General features: G+C 39.8%; 1 protein-coding gene across 44 annotated transcripts in view; it reads left to right on the top strand.

The window, feature by feature from the left end:
• Positions 1-23,376, top strand: part of LOC122554996 (adhesion G-protein coupled receptor G2-like) — a 226,179-nt gene that overhangs the window by 154,942 nt on the left and 47,861 nt on the right. For 31 of the 44 annotated variants that reach the window (XM_043700548.1, XM_043700549.1, XM_043700544.1 and 28 more), the window contains 7 exons: positions 1,945-1,977; positions 10,895-10,942; positions 13,280-13,318; positions 14,028-14,102; positions 16,392-16,439; positions 20,299-20,346; positions 22,306-22,344. In XM_043700548.1, coding sequence (XP_043556483.1) covers positions 1,945-1,977; positions 10,895-10,942; positions 13,280-13,318; positions 14,028-14,102; positions 16,392-16,439; positions 20,299-20,346; positions 22,306-22,344 — 330 coding nt within the window. The remainder of the gene's footprint in view (positions 1-1,944; positions 1,978-10,894; positions 10,943-13,279; positions 13,319-14,027; positions 14,103-16,391; positions 16,440-20,298; positions 20,347-22,305; positions 22,345-23,376) is intronic. The other 13 variants (XM_043700535.1, XM_043700520.1, XM_043700552.1 and 10 more) reach the window with 11 other exon arrangements.

The following is a 23,376-nucleotide window of genomic DNA, read 5'->3' as shown; positions in this document are numbered from 1 at the left end:
CAGCTCCTTTGTTTTGCTGTCATTGATAGAGAGATTGTTGGCTTTACACTAAGTGTAAAGTGCCGCAAAGCAAATCTCTCTCCTGTATTCTGTTTCACCATTGTTTGAAATCTGACCTAACGTGGTGGTGTCATCACCAAACCTGTAAACGGAGTTGGTGTGGAATTTGGCCACACAGTTGTGAATTTATAACAAGTATATAGGGGGCTGAGCATGCAGTGTTGTGGATTATGGTGAAGGAGATTAGTATGAAAACTGGCACTTTGGCTCAACAAGTCTACACTTACCCTCCAAAGAGTAACCCACCTAGACCCATTCCCCTTCATTTACCCCTAACTAATGCACCTAACACTATGGGCAATTTAGCATGGCCAATTCACCTGACCCGCACATCTTTGGACTGTGGGAGGAAACCAGAGCACCCAGAGGAAACCCATGCAGACACAGGGAGAACGTGAAAACTCCACACAGACATCACCTGAGGCAGGAATCGAACCCGGATCCCTGCACTGTGAGGTGGCAGTGCTAACCATAGTGCCACTGTGCCACCTAGATGTTGTCGTCTATTCTTACTGATTGCAGTCTATAGGGTTGGAGGTTGAGGATCCAGTTGCAGAGGTAAGGAGTAAAGACCTAGGTCTCAGAGATGGGTTTGTTTGGAATTATGGTGTTGAAGACAGAGCTGTAGTCAAAAAGTAGGAGCCTGACAAAGGGTATCCAGATGTTCCAGGGGTGAGGATAGGGTCGGGGGATGGCGTTTGCCATGGATCTGTTGCGTCAGTAGGTAAATGGCAAAGGATCAAGGCTCACCAGATGCTATTGGGACAGGTGACATTAGTTCACTCAGCTTCTGTTCAAAGCAAGCTGAGAAAGCATTGGGTTAGGGTGTATTGTTGCCCGTGATTCCATTTAGCTTTATTTTGCAGCCCATTACATTGTGAAAGCCTTGCCACAAATGACGGGTGTCCATATAGTTTACCTGGGTTTGGTGGAAGATTAGAAAACAGTTACAGTATGCCTACTTCATGTAGACTGTAGTGGTTTAAGAAGACTGCTCACCATCACCAACATCAAGGACAATTAAGGATGGTCAATAATTACTCAACAAAGGGCATACACCATGCACAATTATAAAAATAAATCAAACTTACCTGTCTGTAATCATTTCACAGGGAATTCCTTTACCAATGTTACCACCTGTTCGATAATTGATTTATACATTTAAATATGAAGAAAGCTATATATCAATGGACAAAGCTTGATTTATTTTACTATTTCTATGAATGCCTTTGAGTTCATTCTCTCACCAGGAAAAATAAGTGGCAAATCCTTCCCCTTAATTTTGCATTTCCTCATCTCCGGTAAGGTTCACAATGATGAATAGTGAGAGTAATAGTCAGATCATATTGTATTGTCACACCCCTTATCACTGGTGCCAATGCATTGGGAAAACATTAATGAATGTAAACTACAGAAGCAAGCTGTCACCTGCTCATGACTGGCTTGTACTGACACCAACAAAGGAAATGGTCCATCAGTGTGAGTTCATACTTTCTTGATGTTTGGAGGTTTCTAGGTAGATATTTGTTTCTCTGAGCATTGTTATTCACACAGTTTTAAATGGTAAGATTAATGACTTTTAGAATTAATGTTAATATTACTAGACAATTTTCTGTTTAGGCTGATTACAATTGAAAATTGATATTTGATGACTGGGAATAAATGTGCCTTCCAAACAGCACAAACAAACTTGTTTGAGGAAATGGGACAGAATACACAATTATATTCATGAAAAATTGAAAATTTTACTATCTAATCTTTTGGAACTTCTTTTTGTGAAAACAGTTTACCAGTGCCCTCATGTGTGGATGATTTATAAAGTAATGTTGCAGACAGTGTGAGGCTATTGATTTTCTGATCTGAAATCATGTCCTTCTCTTACAGTGTACACTACACCATCACCACAGAATACAACAGGTACTGAAAATATGCTCTTTGGATTTATTAAGAGTGTAAGAAACCTGTTGATGAAACTGAGCAATTCAGAACCACAGGAACTCCTGATTTGTGTTGTTTTCTAATCAGATCGATAAGAGGAGACTGTCCAGTCCATTATGACCCCTCAGTTTTTGAAAGAGCTGCTCAATTATTCTCTACTGTTTCCACATTGATCCAAAAGCAAAACATGTTGATAATCACAAAGATGAGGTGGAATGTAACGAATGCCTTTCTTTTGTCATGTGGTTTTAGGGCCATACCCAAGAGTTTGGGTTCAAGACAGACTGGTTGAGAAGGCAAAGTTAATACCTTTTTCTTCAGGCTTACTGTTCTGTAGAACTGTTTATTGCATATTAACAACATAGATTACTAAACATGGTAATCTGTGAGATGCTAAATTCTAACCTTACCTTTACATTGTTAAGAGACTATTATCTACGTGTGCTTCTCACCTCAAAACTATCCTTATTCTAACAAAGCCACACTGTGCTACTTACACCCGATGGCGAGCCACTCAGTTCAACTCCACTGAATACAAATCACGTCTATCCAACCTTTCCAGATAAGTCAGCCCACTCATTTGAGGTATCAGTCGAGTAAGTGAAACTCCAGTAAAGCCACCTCCAAAACATTTACAACCCTCCTTAAGTAAGGAGATTATAATTGCACACAATATTCAAGATATGGTCTCACTAATGTGTAAATGCAGCATAACATCCTTACTTATTTTACACAATCAATTCGACTTGAAAATAAGGATTGCATAGCATTAAACCTTTAATTGCTTGCTGTTCCTGCATACTAACATTTTGTGATTCAGACACTAGAACATCTAGATCCCTCTGCAATTTACAATGCAGATGTTCTCCATTTGCTTTTAATATACTTTTTAAAAAATTCTTGCTGTCCAAGTGAACAATTTCACATTTTAGCACATTTGCATATATTCCAAATGCCGAATCTTTGCCCCACTCAACCTAACCATATCTGTCTGCAATCTCCACATGTCCTCTTCGCAACATACATTCCAGATTATCTTTCTGCCTCTACCATGCCTTCGCTCTCTTCATCTTGGTTACTGATGTAATTTGTAAGAAATCTGAGTCCCCAGCACAGACCCAAACAGAACTGCATACATCGCATTACTGCCAAGCAGGAAAAGACCCATTTATGCCTATTTCCTGCTTTCTGCCAGCCAGCCAGTTTTCCATCCATGCCAATATGTTATTCTCTACTGCTTTACACAATAGCCTTTTTTTTGTGTCACCTTGTCAAATGCCTTATGGAAATCCAAAGATAGTACATTTTTACATTGCCCCTTATTCACATCGCAGGGATTCCAATATGATTTCCTCATCACAGAACCATGGTGACTTTTCCCAAATGCCTGAACCTTTTTGGAGGTCAAGTAATAGCCTCCTTAATGATCAATTCTAATACCTTCTCCACAACAGACCTCAAACCAACTGGCCGAGAGCTTCCTGTTTTCTGACTCCCTCCCTTCTTGAATAGTAGGGTTATATTTGCTACTTTATGGCCTGATGGGCACTTTTCTCAACCTAGAGAACTTTGGAAAATTAACAGCAACACATCTATACCTGACTAGCCATCTCTTTCAAGATCCGAGGACAAAATCCATCAGGGTCTTTCAACTTCCACATTGCAACTCCATTGATTTGCTCAGTACCACTTCCCTAGTATAATGTCATCAGGTTCCCCACTCCCTTCCACCTCCTCATTTTTAGCTATTACTGAAATGTTTTTGTGTTTGTTATAGCAAAGTCAGTAGCAAAATTTTAGAGTCAAAGAGTCATAGAGATGTACAGCATGGAAACAGACCCTTCGGCCTAACTCATCCATACTGACTGATTTCCCAACCCAATTTAATCCCACCTGGCAGCACCCAGCCCATATCCCTCCAAATCCTTCCTATGCATATACCATTCAGATGCATTTTAAATGTTGCAATTGTACTGGTCTCCACCACTTCCTCTGGCAGCTCATTCCACACACGCACCACCCTCTGTATGAAAAGGTTGCCGCTTAGGTCCCTTTTATATCTTTCCCCTCTCACCTTAAACCTATGCCCTCTAGTTCTGGACTCTCCTAACCCAGAGAAAAGACCTTGTCTATTTATCCTATCCATGCCCCTCATGATTTTATAAACCTCTATAAGGTCACCCCTCAGCCTCTGAAGTTCCAGGGAAAACAGCCCTAGCCTATTCAATCTCTCCCTATAGCTCAAGTCCTCCAACCCTGGCAACATCCTTGTAAATCTTTTTTGAACCCTTTCAAGTTTCACAATAGGAAGGAGACCAGAATTGCACACAATATTCCAACAGTGGCCTAAGCAATGTCCTGTACAGCTGCTGCATGACCTCCCAACTCCTGTACTCAATACTCTGACCAATAAAGGAAAGCATACCAAAAGCCTCCTTCACTATCCTACCTACCTGTGCCTCCACTTTCAAGGAGCTATGAACCTGCACTCTAAGGTCTCTTTGTTCAGCAACACTCCCGAGGACCTTACCATTAAGTGTATAAATCCTGCTAAGATCTGATTTCCCAAAATGCAGCACCTCGCATTTATCTAAATTAAACTCCATCTGCCTTTTCTCAGCCCGTTGTAATCTGAGGTAACCTTCTTCGCTGTCCACTACACCTCCAATTTTGTTGTCATCAGCAAACTTACTAACTGTATCACTTATGCTCACATCCAAATCATTTATTTAAATGATGAAAAGTAGTCAACCCAGCAGCGATGCTAGTGACACTCCACTGGTCACAGGCCTCCAGTTTGAAAAACAACCCTCCACCACCACCACCCTCTGTCTTCTACCTTTGAGCCAGTTCTGTATCCAAATGGCGAATTCTCCCTGTATTCCATGAGATCTAACCTTGCTAATCAGTCTCCCATGGGGAACCTTGTCGAATGCCTTACTCAAGTCCATTTTGATCACATCTACCACTCTGCCCTCATCAATCCTCTTTGTTACTTCTTCAAAAACCTCAATCAAGTTTGTGAGAATGATTTCCCACGCACAAAGCCATGTTGACTATCCCTAATCAGTCCTTGCCTTTCCAAATACATGTATATCCTGTCCCTCAGGTTCTCTCCAACAACCTGCCCACCACCGACGTCTGGCTCACTGATCTATAGTTCCTTGGCTTCTCCTTACCACCCTTCTTAAACAGTGGCACAACAATAGCCAACCTCCAGTCTTCCGGCACCTCACCTGTGACTATCGATGATACAAATATTTCAGTAAAAGACCCAACAATCACTTCCCTAGCTTCCCACAGAGTTCTAGGCTACACCTGTCAAGTTCCTGGGGATTTATCCATTTTTATGCTTTTCAAGACATCCACCACTTCCTCCCCTGTAATATGGACATTTTTAAATTTCCCTACATTCTATATCTTCTTCATCTGCCATTTCCTTCTTATCTACTATTAACTCTCACAATCCAGAGGGCTAACACTTACATTACTTCCTCTTTTCATTTCTAATATCTTTGACAACTCTTGCTATCCACATTTACATTTCTAGCTAACTTCTTCTCATGGTCTAATTTCCTTCTCATGATTAAACTTTTAGTCATTCTTTGCAATCATCTGGCCTGCTATGAAAAGTAAAGATAAAGTCACCACCATCTCACTAAAGAGCAAGATGATTGGTGGTGATTTAATCTGAGGGTCACCACACTTCAGGTGAAGAGAGAGGTTGAGGAGGAGGGTCCTTCATGGTAACCTCAGCCAGTGTGGGAATTGAATCCAAACTATTGGCATCATTCTGCATTGCAAACTGACCATCCTGCCGATTGAGTTAACTTGGCATAGGTTTAGGGTGAGAGGGGAAAGGTTTAAAAGGGACCTAAAGGGCAACTTTTTCACGCAAAGGGTGGTGTGTGTATGGAATGAGGAAATGTGGAGGCTGGTACAATTACAACATTTAAAAGGATTCTGGATGGATATATGAATAGGGAGGGATATGGGCCAAGTGCTGGCAAATGAGACTAGATTAATTTAGGATACTGGTCGGCATGGACAAGTTGGACTGAAGAGTATTTTTCCATGCAGCTCTATGATTCTATGATCCTCTGCTTCTAATGTTTGCGCAATTGTATGCTTTTTTCCTTAAGCTTGATACTTTCCTTAAATTCTTTGGCTAACCACAGTTGGTTAGAATATTTTTTCAAAGTAGGAATACACTTATTCTGGCTATTTTGAAAAATCTCCCTGCCATAACTTTTCTTTTGACCTATCCCCTATCCTAATGTTACAGCTCACTTTAGTAACTCAGCATTTAAGCCCACATTGACGCACTGCTTAAAATGTCATTCTTCTGACCTACTGTTCAGATTGGATGCCTCATAAATAGACATTGATTGCAGCCTTCATTTCCATAAGCTCTTACAGTCAGTGTCACCTGAAAACTGCAATTTATAATGTTGATAAGGCATCATGGTGTGGGCCCTGAATCACATTTTGCAGCTTGGGATTAATTTGCCACTTTGACAACATTAGAGAGCTTGCTTTGTCAAATGAAAAATTTTAAACACCACAGGTTTTTAAAATTCTACTGAGTATGGGCTGTTTTACAAAAGGCCACTCCACTAGCTTCACTTTCATATCAAAATGAAAGCCTACCAGCTGTAACTATTTGTCACCCTTTACCGGGAATTGGCTTCTCAATGCTACCCATCACCTTGACAAATACTTGCAAAAAAGTATTGAAAGTTTGGACTGAAAAGTTGTACATTAAAGGAAAACATTTGTTTTTATTTCCATGACAGAAGAAATGTATTTGAGCTCTTCTCACCAATGCATAGTGATAATCTTTTCCCCACTCTTTGACTTTGCCATCATTATCCCCTTTATGACAGACAATGATATAGAGGGAAGGACTTGATAGAGAAAGTGATTGTCAGATCTAATTGCCTTAATTGACACACATCCTTTGTTGCTGGCACTGAAAATACAGAAGAGCACAAATTCAATTTCTCCAAAAGGAAAAGGATGAATAAATTATTTGTTAAAAAATGTTTTTTTTAACCACCAGATAGAGAAAAATTGCAGGCATTGTTTGTGGATTTGTAAATGATACTTACGATAAAGAGGAATCCCTCTGAACATTCTCATTGGCACAATCTTTAATGAGAAGGTCAGCGACACTTAGAATTAGTTCTGAGGTTTCTGAAAGTATATCTCTTTGGGTTGATTTTAATTCCTGTGGGGTTGGAAAGAACAGCCTGATTCTTCTGTAATAATTAAAAAGTTCACTAATGCTGCCTCTGTACACAATTTACTGTCATGAATAGGTTTAAGCTATAGATTACCTGATCTGAAATTATGTACTTACAGCAAAGACCAGTTTTGCTGATGTGGCATTATTTTCACAGATTCCAACAGATACTGAAAAGATGGTCTTTGAAAGTATTAAGAATGAGATAAACTGGATATTGAAATTGATCTATTCAGAACCACAGGGAGTTCCTGATGTATTTATTATACAGACAGGACAGAAAGAAGCTGTTCAGTCAATTGTGTTCCTACAGCATGTTTGAAAGTGCTACTCCATTATTTCCACTCTTTCTGCTCTTTCCACGTAAGATCTAGAAATTTCTCCTTTAACCATATTCATCCAATTCCCTTTTGAGAGTTACTTTCAGACCTGCTTCCACCAACTCATTATGTAGTGCATTCCAGATGATGGACAGAATTTTCCCTATGTGATGTATTGAGAATAATGGAGTTTGAAATGACCACATGGGGCAAAAGTGAAAAAAAAAACATCCTCTCAATAATGAGAAATTTGCCCAAATCAGTCCTCAAGCCTTAGATGGTGATGTCAAAATCTAACTCACGAGTGAAGGCAAACTAATTTCCATGCATTTTGCATCTCAGTAGTGCCTTAGCCCACTGTATCACCATCATAATTCTAATCTAAATCTGAAAGAATTGCGGATACTGTAAATCAGAAACAAAGCAGAAATTGCTGGAAAAGCTCAGCAGGTCTGGCAGCATCTGTGGAGAGAGACCAGAGTTAACGTTTAGGTTGAGTGACCCTTCTTCAGAACTGATGGTAGGTTCTGAGGAATGCTAACTCGACCCGAAACGTTAACTCTGCTTCCTCTCCACAAATGCTGCCAGATCCACTGAGCCTTTCCAGTAATTTCTGTTCTTGATACTTCTAAGCTTCCTCTCCTTGATCAAGAAACAAAAGTGTGCAAAAGCTCCAACAGTAAACGTGATGTGGGAAGATACTTAACTCAGTGAGTATTTGGGGCATGGAATGCACTGTCTGGAGGTTTGACAGGAGCAGATTCAAATGAGTTATTGAAAAGGGTATTGAATAATTATTTGGATTAGAATAATGTACAAGGATAGAGGTAAAAAGCAGGACATTGGCAGGAGGTAATGATGGTCATTTGAAGAACTGGTGTAAAATGGCCAAATAGCTTCCTTCTGAATTATACTTTTTCTGTGATTCTCTGTTTATGTAATACAATGTGGGTGCCTGACAACTTCTCTCATCTGCATCTACTGCAGCTCACAGATTGGTTTTGCTGGCCGTCTCATGTCTCAATATATAGGACTACTCCTTGTGCACAAGGTGTTACAGTAATCAATGGCTTCAACCATTGACTTTGGAACTAAAGGACTTGCGGCTTTTGCCAGGTCACTTTGCATTCAGGGACAGCCTGGCATCTCACTATTGAGGCAGAATTTTTCACACTGACATGTTCTGGGTCTTAGTTTTCTTTTTAACATACAGTGCCTTTAGTGCTTACTCAGAAGTAACCAGCCTCTGAGGGTTCACTTGCTTTTTTAGTGCAGAAGGAGAGGCAGACTGCTGTTAGCGATGGGAACACTAAAGACTACATTTATTAGGGGGCAGAGGGTGGATATGTCACAATATGGTATCATGTCATCATTAGAGCTGCAACATATGCCATCAGATTTAGGTGGCAATCACATTGCATGAGCTTGAAGTAGTTGGCAGATAATCATAGGGGAGCAGTGCTTAGTGGGGTTGGAGTGATATACAGTCAGTCAGGGGTTGCCATCGCAGTCAGTCCATAGGGGTTGGCCGTGGTTAGTGAGGTGCTTGGTCCCAGGTAATTCCAGAGATCCATCCCCTTGCAATCCATGGATCGGGACACAGTTGGTTCTCAAATTCAAGTGCAAACAGAACAGGGCATGTAGGATGACATTGAGAGATCAGTCACTAATTGTCAGGGGCCTTTTCAGGGTACAATCCATGGTGGCCTGAGAAAAGCAGGCAGCTCAAGCCTAAGGATGAATTTCATTGATTTGGGTCACTGAGGGAATTGTCACCGTGATAGGGACATTTGAAGTAATAAGGTGAGTCCACTAGTTAAATGGGAGAAACTAGAAGCTCTCAATATGGAGGTTTAAGCAAATCACTGTTTCTCTGGCCTCTACATGGGGACTAACAAAGGCATCCTATGGACAATGCAACTTTTTGAAATTTGGGGGGTTAAGTGGACACATGAATAGTGTTGTAAAGGTACTCAGCCAAGGGGAGGTGAAAGGCTCTTCAGGGCATTGGAACAGCAGCACAACAAGGAATATGAAAAATTATGGAAAAGCCATGGGGTTCGAGTAGATTGTGCAGGTCACTCTGCAATGACCTTCAAATTGCATAGCTATGAAACCATCAGGGAGGATATGACATCTGAATGTGTGTGGTGCAGCCTGTCATGACAGCCACAGGTTTTTGCGAAGTCTGAGGAAGATGCTTCGACCATTGGCAACCCTTCAATGCTTCAGAGAATGTGCAGACTGTTCAGGTGTGGTGATACATGTGAACAGTCTGTATGGCAGGTTGGAGAGTATAAGTGAGCACATTACCAGTGCATCCTGTCACGGTCGACAGGATTCTCCCTGCAAACTAGAACTGAGGGTCTGAGGCTGATACCCTCTCAAAGTTCCTTGGATGCCGCTAGCTTGCCTGCATAAGAGCAGAATAGAAATGTGGACCTCTCAGCCCAGTTGTGGTCCAGTCTGTCCTTCAATGAAACAAAGAGATAAATTCAGTACATTAGAAGTATCTGCAATAGCACTTAGTTATCATGCATAATGAGAGAGGTGGTAAGATCTCCTCAATGAGTGAGTGGTACGTGTAGAAGATAGGAAGGGTTAGTATTTGTTAAGAATGAGGTGGGTGAGAGCCCTTGAGTGGACATAATGCATGTGATGATGAGGGTTGTAGTCCATTATCTTTGGTAAGGATGGTCTCTTTCAACATCAGCTAAGAGGAGGTCTGACCCTCACTCCTTCACGCCATCGACCAGCACATCAAGATCCATCCCAGGAAATGTGGACCCAGCTGAGCTTTTCTCAGGATCATCTGTTCACAATGTAGGGGCAACACCACAGCCTGAGGGGCCATGTCTGGCCTGCAGCATTGAAAGTGGTGTCAAGCTGGTCCTTGAAGAGAGTCTCAGACCTGGAAGCTGGAGGGCTGTGGAAGTGGTGAGAATTTCTCGGCAAGAGATTCAGCGGCTGCACTTGCTTTAACAATGAGGTGAAAAAAGTGCAGAATCACTCAACCCAACCCATGGAAGTCGTTGTATCATGGAACCTGCTCATCATCACATTTTAATAGCAAATTCCAACCAATAAGCCTAATTTGAACTCAGAATAGACTTTAATTCCAATCAGCAAAGGCAAACTTGATTTGAAGAGCCTCCCTAATGAAGGAAATAGTTTATAACTCACAAACAATTTAATGTTTAACATTCTGATCCTTACACTTCTTATGAAAGCAATCTCCCTGTACCTAACTGTGAGTAATTTATAAAGTAATGCCACAGAGAGGGTTTTGCTGTTCATCATCGGATTTCAGAATCATGTTCTTCCCTTACAGCAAGCACCATGACTACTAATGAGACATTATCTACACAGAAGATAACAGGTACAGTGCTGTCAATATGCTGTTTGGAAAAAGTGGTTGCTTGGGTCTTCCACAGGCCAGATAGTCCTCCCTGCAGAATGTTTAGGAAGAGTACATTGGGTTACTGTGGAATTCCCCATTTAGGGCACTCTGAGGGAATGGCCTGGGAGAGTGAAGATCCTAAAGGGTCAGTCACCTGCACCTGAAGCCCTCCAAAAATATCCATTTAAGCCAGAGAATCTGGAGGGCTGCTCTGCAGTTAGGTGAATAGTTATTTTGGAAAAAAAAAAATGCTATTAACTAAACAGTCTAACACCTGGGTAACAATAAAACTGACCCCACCAACTTACCACACAACCCCAATACCCCTCCATCGATCCCTCACTTTCCTCATAACCTCCCCACTCAACTCGGGATCCAGCACCACTACAACCCCAGCCACCATGCCAGAAATCCACCTGCACCTTGGAACCTAATGTACACCCTTCACCTCCTTGGACTGAAACCCCTCCCTCGCTGGACCAAATATCACCTGCTGTTCCTGACCTACAGTAAACACTTCATCATGCTAAACCCCCATTTTCTCCTTCCTTTGCTTTAGGCACCCTACGCATCTGATGTCCTACCAACCTGGCACCCTGTGCCCCCCTCCCCCCCCACCCCACACAATTGGCATTTTACTTACCTGGCACCCTAACCCCACAGTTACCTTATGTACTTAACCTTTTGCAAGAGCTGTCAAAGGTGTTGTCTGTGGTGCTGGACATTTAAATCTCAGAATACTTTGAGAAAAGGGGCATGGTTTGACTTTACCCCCAGCTCACCTGCACTACAAGGGATCTGTCCAATCCAAAGTACACTCGCATTTCTGGAGGAGCCTTGATCAATATGCCTGTAAATACAGAGCTCTTTCTTGTGGTAAGAACTTCGGAGGGGAGTGGCAATCTGACTCTGATTGTTACCTGCTACCCAGAGAAATCTGGCCCATTAAGAATTGAAGTAACCTGCTGAAGTTATACTGCTCAGAACCACAGAAAACACTCGGTGTGCTTTATTATCAAATCAGACAGGAGTAAAGATGAATGATCAGTTCATTGAGCCGCGACAGATTTTTCTGAAAGTGCTATTCAATTATTCTAACTTTCCTGCTATTCCTACATAAACCTCCTTCTCCAGTATTTATTTCTGTTTAACAGTGTTTTGATTGTACTGGACAAGTCAGATCAAAAATAAAAAAGAGGCTTGATAGAACTGAAGTTGGATATTAGCAGTGTTTAACATGGTGGTTAGTCACTGAAATATAGTCACACAAGGCTCCAGATGTTTTTAACAGCAAAACATACTTATATTACACAAAAGAAGAAAACAAACATTGTTTGGATTTGTCTAACTGTGTATATTATATATAAAACTAAGTATTAAGCTGTTTCCAATACTGTCCCCTACAGAAACTCAATCCCAGAGTATTACCACTTCTATCTCAGTTTTTAAAATCCTTATTTAATTCACTTTTCCCTACTTTTTTTTCCCTTTGGATTGCTGAGACCATTTTAAATTATTCTTTTTGCATCTGCTGACAGAAATATTTCACAAAACTGATACCTATAATCTCCTAGTTCTAGTAGTGTGATGCCTTTTTATCGAAGCTGTTCCAGTTTGGAATCTTCACCATCTAAAGGCTATGTTAGCTGGGGTGACTGGTTTCCCTGAACCAGCCTGTTTTTCTTCCTGCTCTAAAGTCAAAATGAAATGCACACTGATCTGTTTACTCTGCCTGTCATAGACCCAGCAGTATAAACATTTCATTCATTAACAGTATAGTTGTCAGCTATGCATTTAACTCAAGTCACTTGCCTTCTTAGGCCTATTTAGATCACTTTCCAAATGACCTTTTGACTTTCATGAGACAAATCAAAATCCATTTATTTTCATTTTAAAAAAACTAAAATCCCAACAATAATGATAATGTTATACATGCTTATCACAACTTTACTGCCAGGTATGCTTCTGTCAAATCATTATGTAATGCACTCCTGGTTATATCTGATATTCCCATCAAAGAGGACAGATGTTGGAAATGTCAGTTCTGAGATGGTGGTTTTAGTTGTTAAAACTCGAGATTAGTGTCAGAATGATAGTGCAGTGAAGTGAACCTCAATGAAAGGGTTAGTGGGGGTGGGACGGGCTTGTGAGGAAATTTGTCAACCACTGAGGTAGAGAACTTGTCCTATCCATTTGGTGTTCTTACCTCCTGACATTGGGCTGGTTTGTACACACACCACTTTGCCATGTTAGCTCCATTGATTTTCAAGCTGGAAATCTACCATATGCATTCTAACCACTTATCATCTTTTACAGGGAATTCCGTTACCAACATCAGAATCCAACCTAGGACAGGTAACTTGCAAATAGGTGCTTGAGGTGTTTCAATTCTGAAAGCTGTACAGCTGTACATAATTGGATAAATTTGATTTTTCTTTTCCTGAGTATACAATGGTTTTGAAAGCTCACAATGCTCGCTAGTTGGCAAACTCAGCCCAATCTGTTAATTTCCCATCAGTATCTCCTTTTAAGTTGCACAATAATACAGAGGGAAACACGACATAGAGAGACTAATTGTCAGATCTAATTGCCTAATTTTCACACACCCACTTTGTTGGTCCCAAATGCAGAAGAACACCAAGACAATTTATCGTAACAAAATGATCAGTTGAATGTCTTTAATATATGCTTAAATCTTGTGGGGGAGGCTGAATATCAAAGTGAGTCTTACTTTGGCAGATTTGCAGACAATACTCTGGGTGAATGATCATTTCTCTGAATATTATATGAACACAGTTTTAATGGGGAGATCAGCAACTCTTAGAATGAATATGGACATTTCTGAGATTATTTCTCTTCAAGCTGATTCCATTTTAAACATGGACTCAGAAGCAATGGTCTAGATTTATTCATCTCATGAGAAAATGCAATACTTTGTAATCAAATCCTTAAGCGGCTCACCGGCTTTGTAGAATGTACAAAGAAATGTTATGGATATAGTGAGGCTGTTGATTGATTGACTGTGCTGAAGTTATATCTGACCTGAAGCCCACTTTCCTTACAGTGTACATCATTACTATGAATAATACATCCATTGCACAGAACACAACAGATACTGAAAATTTGCTGTTTAAAAATGGTAAGGATATTAGAAACCTGATGCTGAAACTGAGTATTTGATAACTTCAGGAAATTGCTGATGTGCTTGATCAGAGAATCATAAAGGATAAAAGTGGGTGGCACGGTGGCACAGTGGTTAGCACTGCTGTCTCACAGCGCCAGAGACCTGGGTTCAATTCCCGCCTCAGGCGACTGACTGTGTGGAGTGTGCACATTCTCCCCGTGTCTGCGTGGGTTTCCTCCGGGTGCTCCGGTTTCCTCCCACAAATCTAATCTAATCTAATCTAATCTAATCTAATCTAATCTAATCTAATCTAATCTAATCTAATCTAATCTAATCTAATCTAATCTAATCTAATCTAATCTAATCTAATCTAATCTAATGTGGCACATAGACCATAAGTGTAGAAGACACGGGAGCAAAAGTAGGCCATTTGCTCCATAGAATTCAAAGAGATCTTGGCTGACCAAATAATTCCCAATTTCACTTTCATATCTTTTCCCCTTAATCCTTGATCCCTTACTGATTAAAAATATATCTTTGCCGTGAATATACTTCATGATCCTTGTGGTAATCTACTCCACAGATTCACTACCTTCCAAGAGAGGAAAGTCCTCCTCATCCCTGTCCTAACTGGTTATATGTGAACTTAAAGCAAAAAAAGAAATTGCGAGAGAAACTCAGCAGGTCTAGCAGAACCTGTGGGAAGAAATCAGAGTTAATATTTCAAGCCTGGTGACTGATTAAAAGAGTCAGCAGACTTGAAACGTTAGCTCTCTCTTCAGCAATTTCTGTTTCAGATTTCCAGCGTCCATAAACATTTATTTGAAATTTTTCTCTGAGATACTTTTGCTCACTCTTGCTATTCAATTAATTCCACCGCCCCGCTCTGTCCCCACTGACCTGCAAATTTCTCCTTTTCAAGTGTATAGTTAGAGTAGAATCAACTTTCACCAAATTTACAATCACTACAACCTAAAAGATGAGAAATATTTACTGAGTAATTTCTCCTTAACTTACCTATACTGTGTTTTTTGTAATTCATTCATGGCATGTGGGTGTCACTGGCCAGCCTAACATTTATTCCCTATTTCAATTTTCCCAGATGGTCTGTGGGTCTGAAGCCTCACATAGGTTAGACTGGGTAAGGATATTCTTCCTTAAGAGACATTAGTGAGTCAATAATTGACAATGGTTGTCATTACATTCTTAATTCCATATATTTTATTGAATTCAAATTCCACAGTCTTCATGGCAGAAATCAAACCTGGATCTCCCAGAACATTGCCAGGGTTTCTGGATCAACAGTCTAGTGATTAACACCCACTCCACCGAATGTTAGTTAGGTTAAATCTATATATTTTGGCTACCCTGCATCCTGTTGGAGATTATAGTTTCCTGCACTTACCTCACATGGACTGTAAGCAGTTCAAGAAGGCAGCTCACTGTCACCTCCTCAAGGGCAGTTATGGAGGGGCAATAAATGCTGATTTAGTCACTGACATTCCTATGTCACACATTAATGTAAAATCAAATCAAACCTATCTATTTAGAGTCTATTTACACTGAATTGCCTTGCCAATGCTATCACCCAATTTGAAAATGATAGTTATATGTTAATGGACAAAGCTTCATTCACATTTAAGCAAGATACAAATGTCACTGTCTCACCATTTGCAATTATTGACAAGTACTTCACTTGACTGTACTTCCATTTCCTCATTCCCTTTAAGTTTGGCAGTGTTGAATGGTGAGAGTAATAGTCAGATCATGTTGTCTTGTCACATCCCCTTATCTCTGGTACTACTGCATAATAAGAAGATCGGTATACTTAATAACACAGAAGCAAGTTGTCACCTCTCATGACTGGCTTGTACTACAGTAGCGAGGAAAAGACTCCATCAATGTGAGTTCACAGTTTCTAGATGTAGGGAGATTTCCAGGTAGAAGTCTGTTTCTCTGAACATTGTCAATCACACAATTTTAATTGGTAAGATTAATGACTTTTAGAGTTAATGTTAATAATACATGTTTCTCCCTATTTTGGCTGACTACAGGTCAAAATGGATGTTTAATCACAAAAAAAAGGTTAGTTGGAAATTAACATAGCTCCAAACAGCACAGACAAACATGTTTGAAGAAATTGGAGGGAACACCTGGATTACACTCATGAAATTGACATTTTTACAGGATAATCCTTAGGAACTTCTTTGTGAAAGTAATTTGCCTGTGCCCTAACCTATTTACAATTCACAACATAATCAAGATGTTTATTGTCTCATCTGAAATCATATCCTTCTCTTACAGGGATGACCACTACTACAAATAGGACATCACCTTCACAAATCATACCAGGTAACGAAAATGTGATGTTTGAAAATTTCGGCTGTTATTGAAATTGAGCCATTCAGACTCACAGGAAGCTCCTGTTGCATTTTATTATTGGATCAGACAGGACAGTAGGAGACTGTTCAGTGCATTGAGCTTATAGTTCTTCAAAAACATTTGGGCAGCACGGTGGCTCACAGCACCAGGGACCCGGGTTTGATTCCAGCCTTGGGCGACTGTGCAGAGTTTGCACATTCTCTCTGTGACTGCGTGGGTTTCCTCCCACAGTCTGAAGATGTACAGGTTAGGTGGATTGGCCTTGTTACATTGCCCATAGTGTCCAGGAATGTGTGGGTCAGCCGTGGAGAATGCAAGGTTCTTGGGTGGGATGATCTTTGGAGGGTCCAAGTGGACTCGATGGGCCGAACAGCCTGCTTCCACACTGTAAGAATTCTATGATACAAGTTTGTGTTTGAAAGATTTGCTTGATTAGTTCCACAGTCCTGTTTTTTTCACATAAACCTGGACATTTTTTCTTTCCCAGTACTTATCCAATTTTCTTTTGACAAGTTACTGTCAAAATTGTTTCCACAAAAACATCATATATTTATTGTAGAACTTTTTATGTTTTACCATCAAACAGGCCAGCTACTAGACATGTGATTTCAGGGTTTACAGTAGTTCACTTCAACTATTTCAAACCAGCGAGTACTCCTGGATTGATGGTGCCGTGAAGCCAATCTCAGTGGCATGTACTGGGAAAGTGCCACTTTACTGTTCCTGTCTGAACTGACAGTAATACTGAACAAGTGCGATCCTAAAAGGAGATCTGGCTTGATATATCAAGTATTTTATTTTGCAGTTGGTTAGTCACTGAAATATCATCACAAGGGTCTGCACTTGTTTTTAAACAATGGCATTTAAAAGTCAAAATCAAATCAAAGCCATGTAAGACATTTGGAATGATCTGAACACAAACAGCAACCTATTCCCCAAACTATCCCCTTTTACAGATATTCAATTCTAAACAAATTTCACTCCTATTTCAACATTTCAATTTCTTCCTGAATCCACTCCTCCCAGCTTTCTTTCCTTATCCTGCAGAAACTGTGGGACAATTCCTTTCAGGGTTTGCTGGCATGAAGTTTTCACAATTCTGATGACCTGAACCTTTTTAATTCTACAAATAAATTTCCTTTTCTATGGAATCCTATTGTAATCACACTCTTACAGTCAATTGAGATGTCATTCATTAACCACACTTTATAACACTGATAGGTACCATGGCAGGAACCATTAATTAGATTCCCTATAGTATGGAAACAGGCCATTTGGCCCAACAAGTCCACACGAACCCTCCAAAGAGTAACCCACCCTGCCCTCTATTTACCACTTACTAATACACCTAATGCTATGGGCAATTCACCTCTTTGTACTGTGGGAATAAACCAGAGCACCCACAGGAAACCTACGCAGACACGGGGAGAATGTGCAAACTCCACACAGACAGTCACCTGAGGTGGGAATCGAACCCAGGTCCCTGGTGCTGTGAGGCAGCAGTGCTAACCACTGAGCCACCGTGCCACCCCAAAAAAGTAATCATACTTTTTTTTAACCCATCGAGTTTGGGCAAGCTTATAAAAGGTCACTTCATTAGATTAGTCCCCTTGATTGGTAGATCTTGATCTTGACACATTCCTTTAACCATTTGTCATCTTACACAAGAAATTGATGCACTGGCATTGTATTCTGTCCACAATTTACAAATCCTATTTCAACACTTAATGTATTCAGTGTTGTGAACAGGATGACATGTGGATTGTCTGATCTAAAATCACATACTTTACTCGTCACAAATATCACTTTTGTTCATGTGACATATGTCTCTACAAATGCATTTTTTGAATATAGAAAGAATATGAGACTAAAAGCAAAATATGGCACATGTTGGAGATCTGAAATAAAAACAGAAAGTGCTGGAGAAACTCAGCAGGGCTGGCAGCACTTGTGGATACAGAAACATTTTGAATCCAGAATTATTATTCTTTGGAAGAATGTAAGAAACCTGACTGTGAAATTGAATGATTAAAAACAGCACGAAATTACTGATGTGATTGATCAGAGGATTATACAGGATAGAAGGAGACTGTTTTGCACATTACACTTGTGCATTTGGTCTTCAATTAATCTCAGGTGTTTCCCCATTAACCTATAAATTTCTTGTTTAAAATACGTCGTTCAATAGAATCAGCTTCCTACTTTTCAGGAACTGCATTCTAAATAACAATTCACTGAGAGAAAAAAATACTATCTCCACATCAACTCTCTAGTACTTTTGCTTATTACCTTTTAATCTATATTCTCTGAACACTATCATCCTGTCAGTAGTTACAATCTCCTCTAGACCTATATTTCAAGCACTTAATGTCTGTAATTTCATATAATGTTTAAGTCCCTAGAGGCAAGCTAAGAATCATTAAGAACTACACTCTTCAATGTTGCTGATATGATTAACCATTTGCCTGAGCCATTAGTCGTTAGTTATACTGAGAATAATTTGTACCTTCAACAGAGGTGGAGAATTTGCATTGCAGGGTTGATTCTGTTATTATATGCAGCAGTAAAACTTTTCTTAATCCATTTGTTCAAACGCTGCTCCACTGTCTTTGAACGTGCTGTGACTCATTGGGTAGTATGCTGGAAACCGAACCTTGCTATTCCGAGAGTTGTCACAAAAGTTAAAGATTTTATAAAGTACACCAAAGCTCTCCAATTTACTTGACCTTCGGACCCAAGTTGACAGAAAGCATGGACTAGGTTTCTGTACTGAACAAGAGTTATCATTTATTAGAAATACCTAGACTCAGTAAGGGAATCAAAGGTTACAAGGAAAAGGCAGAAAAATGGAGTAGAGAATTATCAGATCAGTCACAACCTCATTGAATGGTGGGCAGATTCGATGGGCTGAATGGCCCACTTCTTCTACATTTTCCTTTTGGCACTTACTTCAGTAGATTTGCTGCTGTCTATGTTGAGATGGAAGTCTACCATATACAACTGAACTATTTGACTTCTTTTACAGGGAACACTATGATCATCTCACTTGGGACAGGGATTTGCAAATCATTATTCAAAGAATTATATTTTGAAAATTGATTTGGACACTAGTGACTTCTGTTTCTGTAGCCGTACAAATGTATTTAAACTCCTTTTCACTAATACACATTGATGAATAAATTCTGCCCACTATAATTCTGTCAGTATCTCCTTTAAGGTGCACAATGATATAGAAGAAAGTACAATAGAGAGAGAGAAATTGACAGATTCAATTACCTCAGTGTCCACTCAGCCATTGTAATCTAAACAATAACAATTTGCTGAGTAATTTCTCCTCAACCTCCCAAGAGCACATATGGTAATTAACTTTAATCTATACAGTCTGGATATCCGAGATCTTGTTGTGTTTACAGTCTCTTCCATCTCAGTTATCCAAGCCCTTAGTCTTGGCATAATTTGCAACTTCAGCAGAGCTGGACAATTTGTGCTGTCAGATTGCCATGCAGTAGATTTTCTTTAGTCCATTACTTTTGAACTTTTTCTTTAAAAAGCTAGAAGGCCATGAAAGTGGTGAGAATGCCCATCACAATTGTTGTGAGATCCATCAAATGCTGCACTCACCTTGATTACTCAATTATCCAGGCAGAAAACAAAATCGAAACAAGAAATGACTTGTCTTGGTCAATGACAAAAACTTACTTGTCACCAACACTTCTTTTCATGCAAGTTATTTACCTGTGATTGAATTGTCAGAAAAATTAAAAAGTAATGTCACAATCAGGGTAAGCATGTTGATCATGTGATCTGAAATCATATACTTTCTTTACAGTGAACAGCACAATTATTATGATGACACCGCCTCTACAGAACACAACAGGTACTGAAAATGTGCCCTTTGGAAATAAATTGAGCACCCAGGAATAAGATTGATCAGAGAATCATAGGGGATAGAGCAGGCTACTGGACTCTTGTAATGCAGTGGTAATGTCCCTACCTTCTAACTAGAGGACCCTGGTTCAAGTCCCACCTGCTGCAGAGATATATCTCAACTTCTCTTTGAATAGTTTGATCAGAAAATATCTAGAATCAGGCTAATTCCCTTATTATGCCTGTGTTGGCTCCTGATATTCAATCTGTCTCATTGACCAGCTCTATTCCTCCTTTTTTAAGTATATCAGTAAAGTAGAGTCATAGAGTCATAGAGATTTACAGCATGGAAACAGAGCCTTTGGTCTCACTTGTTCATGCCGACCAGATATCCCAACCCAATCTAGTCCCACTGGCCAGCACCCGGCCCATATCCCTCCAAACCCTTCCTATTCATTTATACATTCAGATGCCTTTTAAATGTTGCAATTGTACCAGCATCCACCTCTTCCTCTGGCAGCTCATTCCATTCGCGTACCACCCTCTGTGTGAAAAAGTTGCTCCTTAGGTCTCCTTTACCCCTTTCCTCTCTCATCCTAAACCTATGCCCTCTAGTTCTGGACTCCCCCACCCTAGGGAAAAGACCTTGTCTATTGACTGTATCCATGCCCCTCATGATTTTATAAACTTCTATAAAGTCACTCTCCAGCCTCCAATGGTCCAGGGAAAACAGCCCTGGTGTATTCATTCTCACCATATTTTTTTCAACCACCAAAATGCAAATAGTATTAACTCGTTGAGCAATTTCTTATCGTTGCCACCCTGGTAAATATGCCAATTACCTTGAATCTATACACCCTAGTTGCCCAGAATCATGTCAGCTATTAGGAATTCTGCAGACATCAATTCACCTTTTGTGGTAATATTGTAACGTGCAAGTTCCTGTCGAAGCCACACCATCCTGACTTGGAACTATATTAGCATTTCTTCACTGTCACACAGTTAAAATCCTAAAATCCCATTTCCACAACTCTCTGGTCATATGTCCCTCACATGAACTGTAGGAGTTCAAGATGATAGCCCATGACCATCTTCCCAAGGACAATCACGGATTGGCAATAAATAGTGACCCAGCCACTCCTGCTCATTTCTTGTCAATGAATATGAAACAAATCAAATCAATCTGCTTGTAATCTTTTCATAGATAATTCCCCTGGCAATGTTACCATCAGATCTACAATCCATCTCAGAACTATTTCATAATTTTGAATTTAATGATGATGGCTATATACTAATGAACAAACCTTGGTATATACTTAGTGATTATAAGAATCCTTTCCATTCACTGACTCACCATGTGTAACTTTTGACAAATCCTTCCCTTTTCTCTGTTCCTATGTCCTCAAGTCCTTAAAGTTTGAAAAGTGGTCAATCGTGAGAGTGACAATCAAATCATAATGCCTTGACACCCCTCAACCCCAATACCCTTAGTTGCTGCTAGGGCATCAGGAAATGATTGATATTCTTAATAGCATAGAAGCAACATGTTTGTGACTGACACAGGGGAGAGGGGTGAGTTTATAGTCTGTTGACATGTGGTAGTTACTTGGAGAATAGACATTTCTCTGAACTTTGCCAGTCACTCAACTTTAGGTGGTAAATTTAGGGACTTAGAATTAATAATAATATTACTAGTTTATTTCTATTTTGGCAGGTTACCCTTCAAAATAGATAATTAGTAATAGAAATACAAATTTAATTTGGAATAAAAATTAGCACGAACTTGTTTGAAGAAGCAAGGTGGAATACTTAACATTACAATTGTGAATAATTGCAAACGTGCTGCATCATTATAGCGACTTCTTTTTATGAAAGTAATTTACCTGTGGACCATGTGCAAAGTGATGGCACAGAAAGGGTGAGACTATTGATTGATTATTTGATCTAAAATTATGCCCTTCCGTTTCAGTGAACGGTACAGTGACATCACCTCCACAGAACACAACAGGTACTGGAAATGTGCTCTACCAAATTATTAGGATAATCAAACACCAGATTCTGATATTGGGAAGTTAACAACCACCAGAAATTGTTGTTGTGATTGGGACAGGAATCATTGAGGAGAGAATGAGACTTTCATTGTGATTGTCAGCTATTTGAAAGCCTTGTGGTAAAGAAGAAGAAATAAACTGTTCTTTTATATTTCTTTATACTGACGAATTAATTAAAAATATACTGTTGTGAGAGAAAAATCCACATGTAAATGACTGGCAGCAGGGGGTATATGCAGAGATATATATTATAATATCAATAGTTTAGAATTCCCAACTAATCAAATTTAAGGTGTTGCTTGTTCAGTTCTCTTTCTGGAAATTTACATGTGTAATTTAAATTTTATATACAAGGTGTTTCTTGTTATATGTGGAGGGGGTTTAGTGTATCACAAGACCTGAGCTGATTGTTGTACCAAACTAGCTCAATATTAACTGCTTACGGGGATTCCATACATTGAGTTTCTTTCAGTGCAATACATAATGACAACTCTCAGACTATCTATCTATCTACCTGCCTGTCTGTCTCCTTGGAGTGCTTTCTAGTTACTATCACATTCCCAATTATCAAAGGTGCGGGAAATGTAATTTCTGCGATTCTAAGACAGTGGAAAGAAATAACAGGTCATACTGAGCAGTTTCCTGGCAGGTTGTCTTATCAGCATCCATTGCAACTTGCAGAATGGCTAGCCTCTCTTTACATCGATTAACTAGCCTCTCTTTACGTGGAATTGGTGCCTCCATGGTCAATGGCTACACTCTTTTGGGATTCTACGTTCATGCAACTCAGCATCAGCAAGCAGAGCTTCAGCATGTCATTGTGCTTATTGTTGACCCAACTTCACCACCAGTAAATGGCTTTAACCACCTTTGGAGCTGAAGGACACCAAAGACTTGCAGCTTCTGCTAAGGTCCTCAAGTATCTATTCAGGATGGTTTATACTCTCATGCAGCAGAGCACTATATTGGGCTTCACAATGGAGAATGCA

This window comes from Chiloscyllium plagiosum, chromosome 12 (genome assembly GCF_004010195.1).
Source record: "Chiloscyllium plagiosum isolate BGI_BamShark_2017 chromosome 12, ASM401019v2, whole genome shotgun sequence".
NCBI lineage: Eukaryota > Metazoa > Chordata > Chondrichthyes > Orectolobiformes > Hemiscylliidae > Chiloscyllium > Chiloscyllium plagiosum.
Note: the sequence above shows the minus strand (reverse complement) of the source record. Positions and strands in the feature narration are given on the sequence as shown.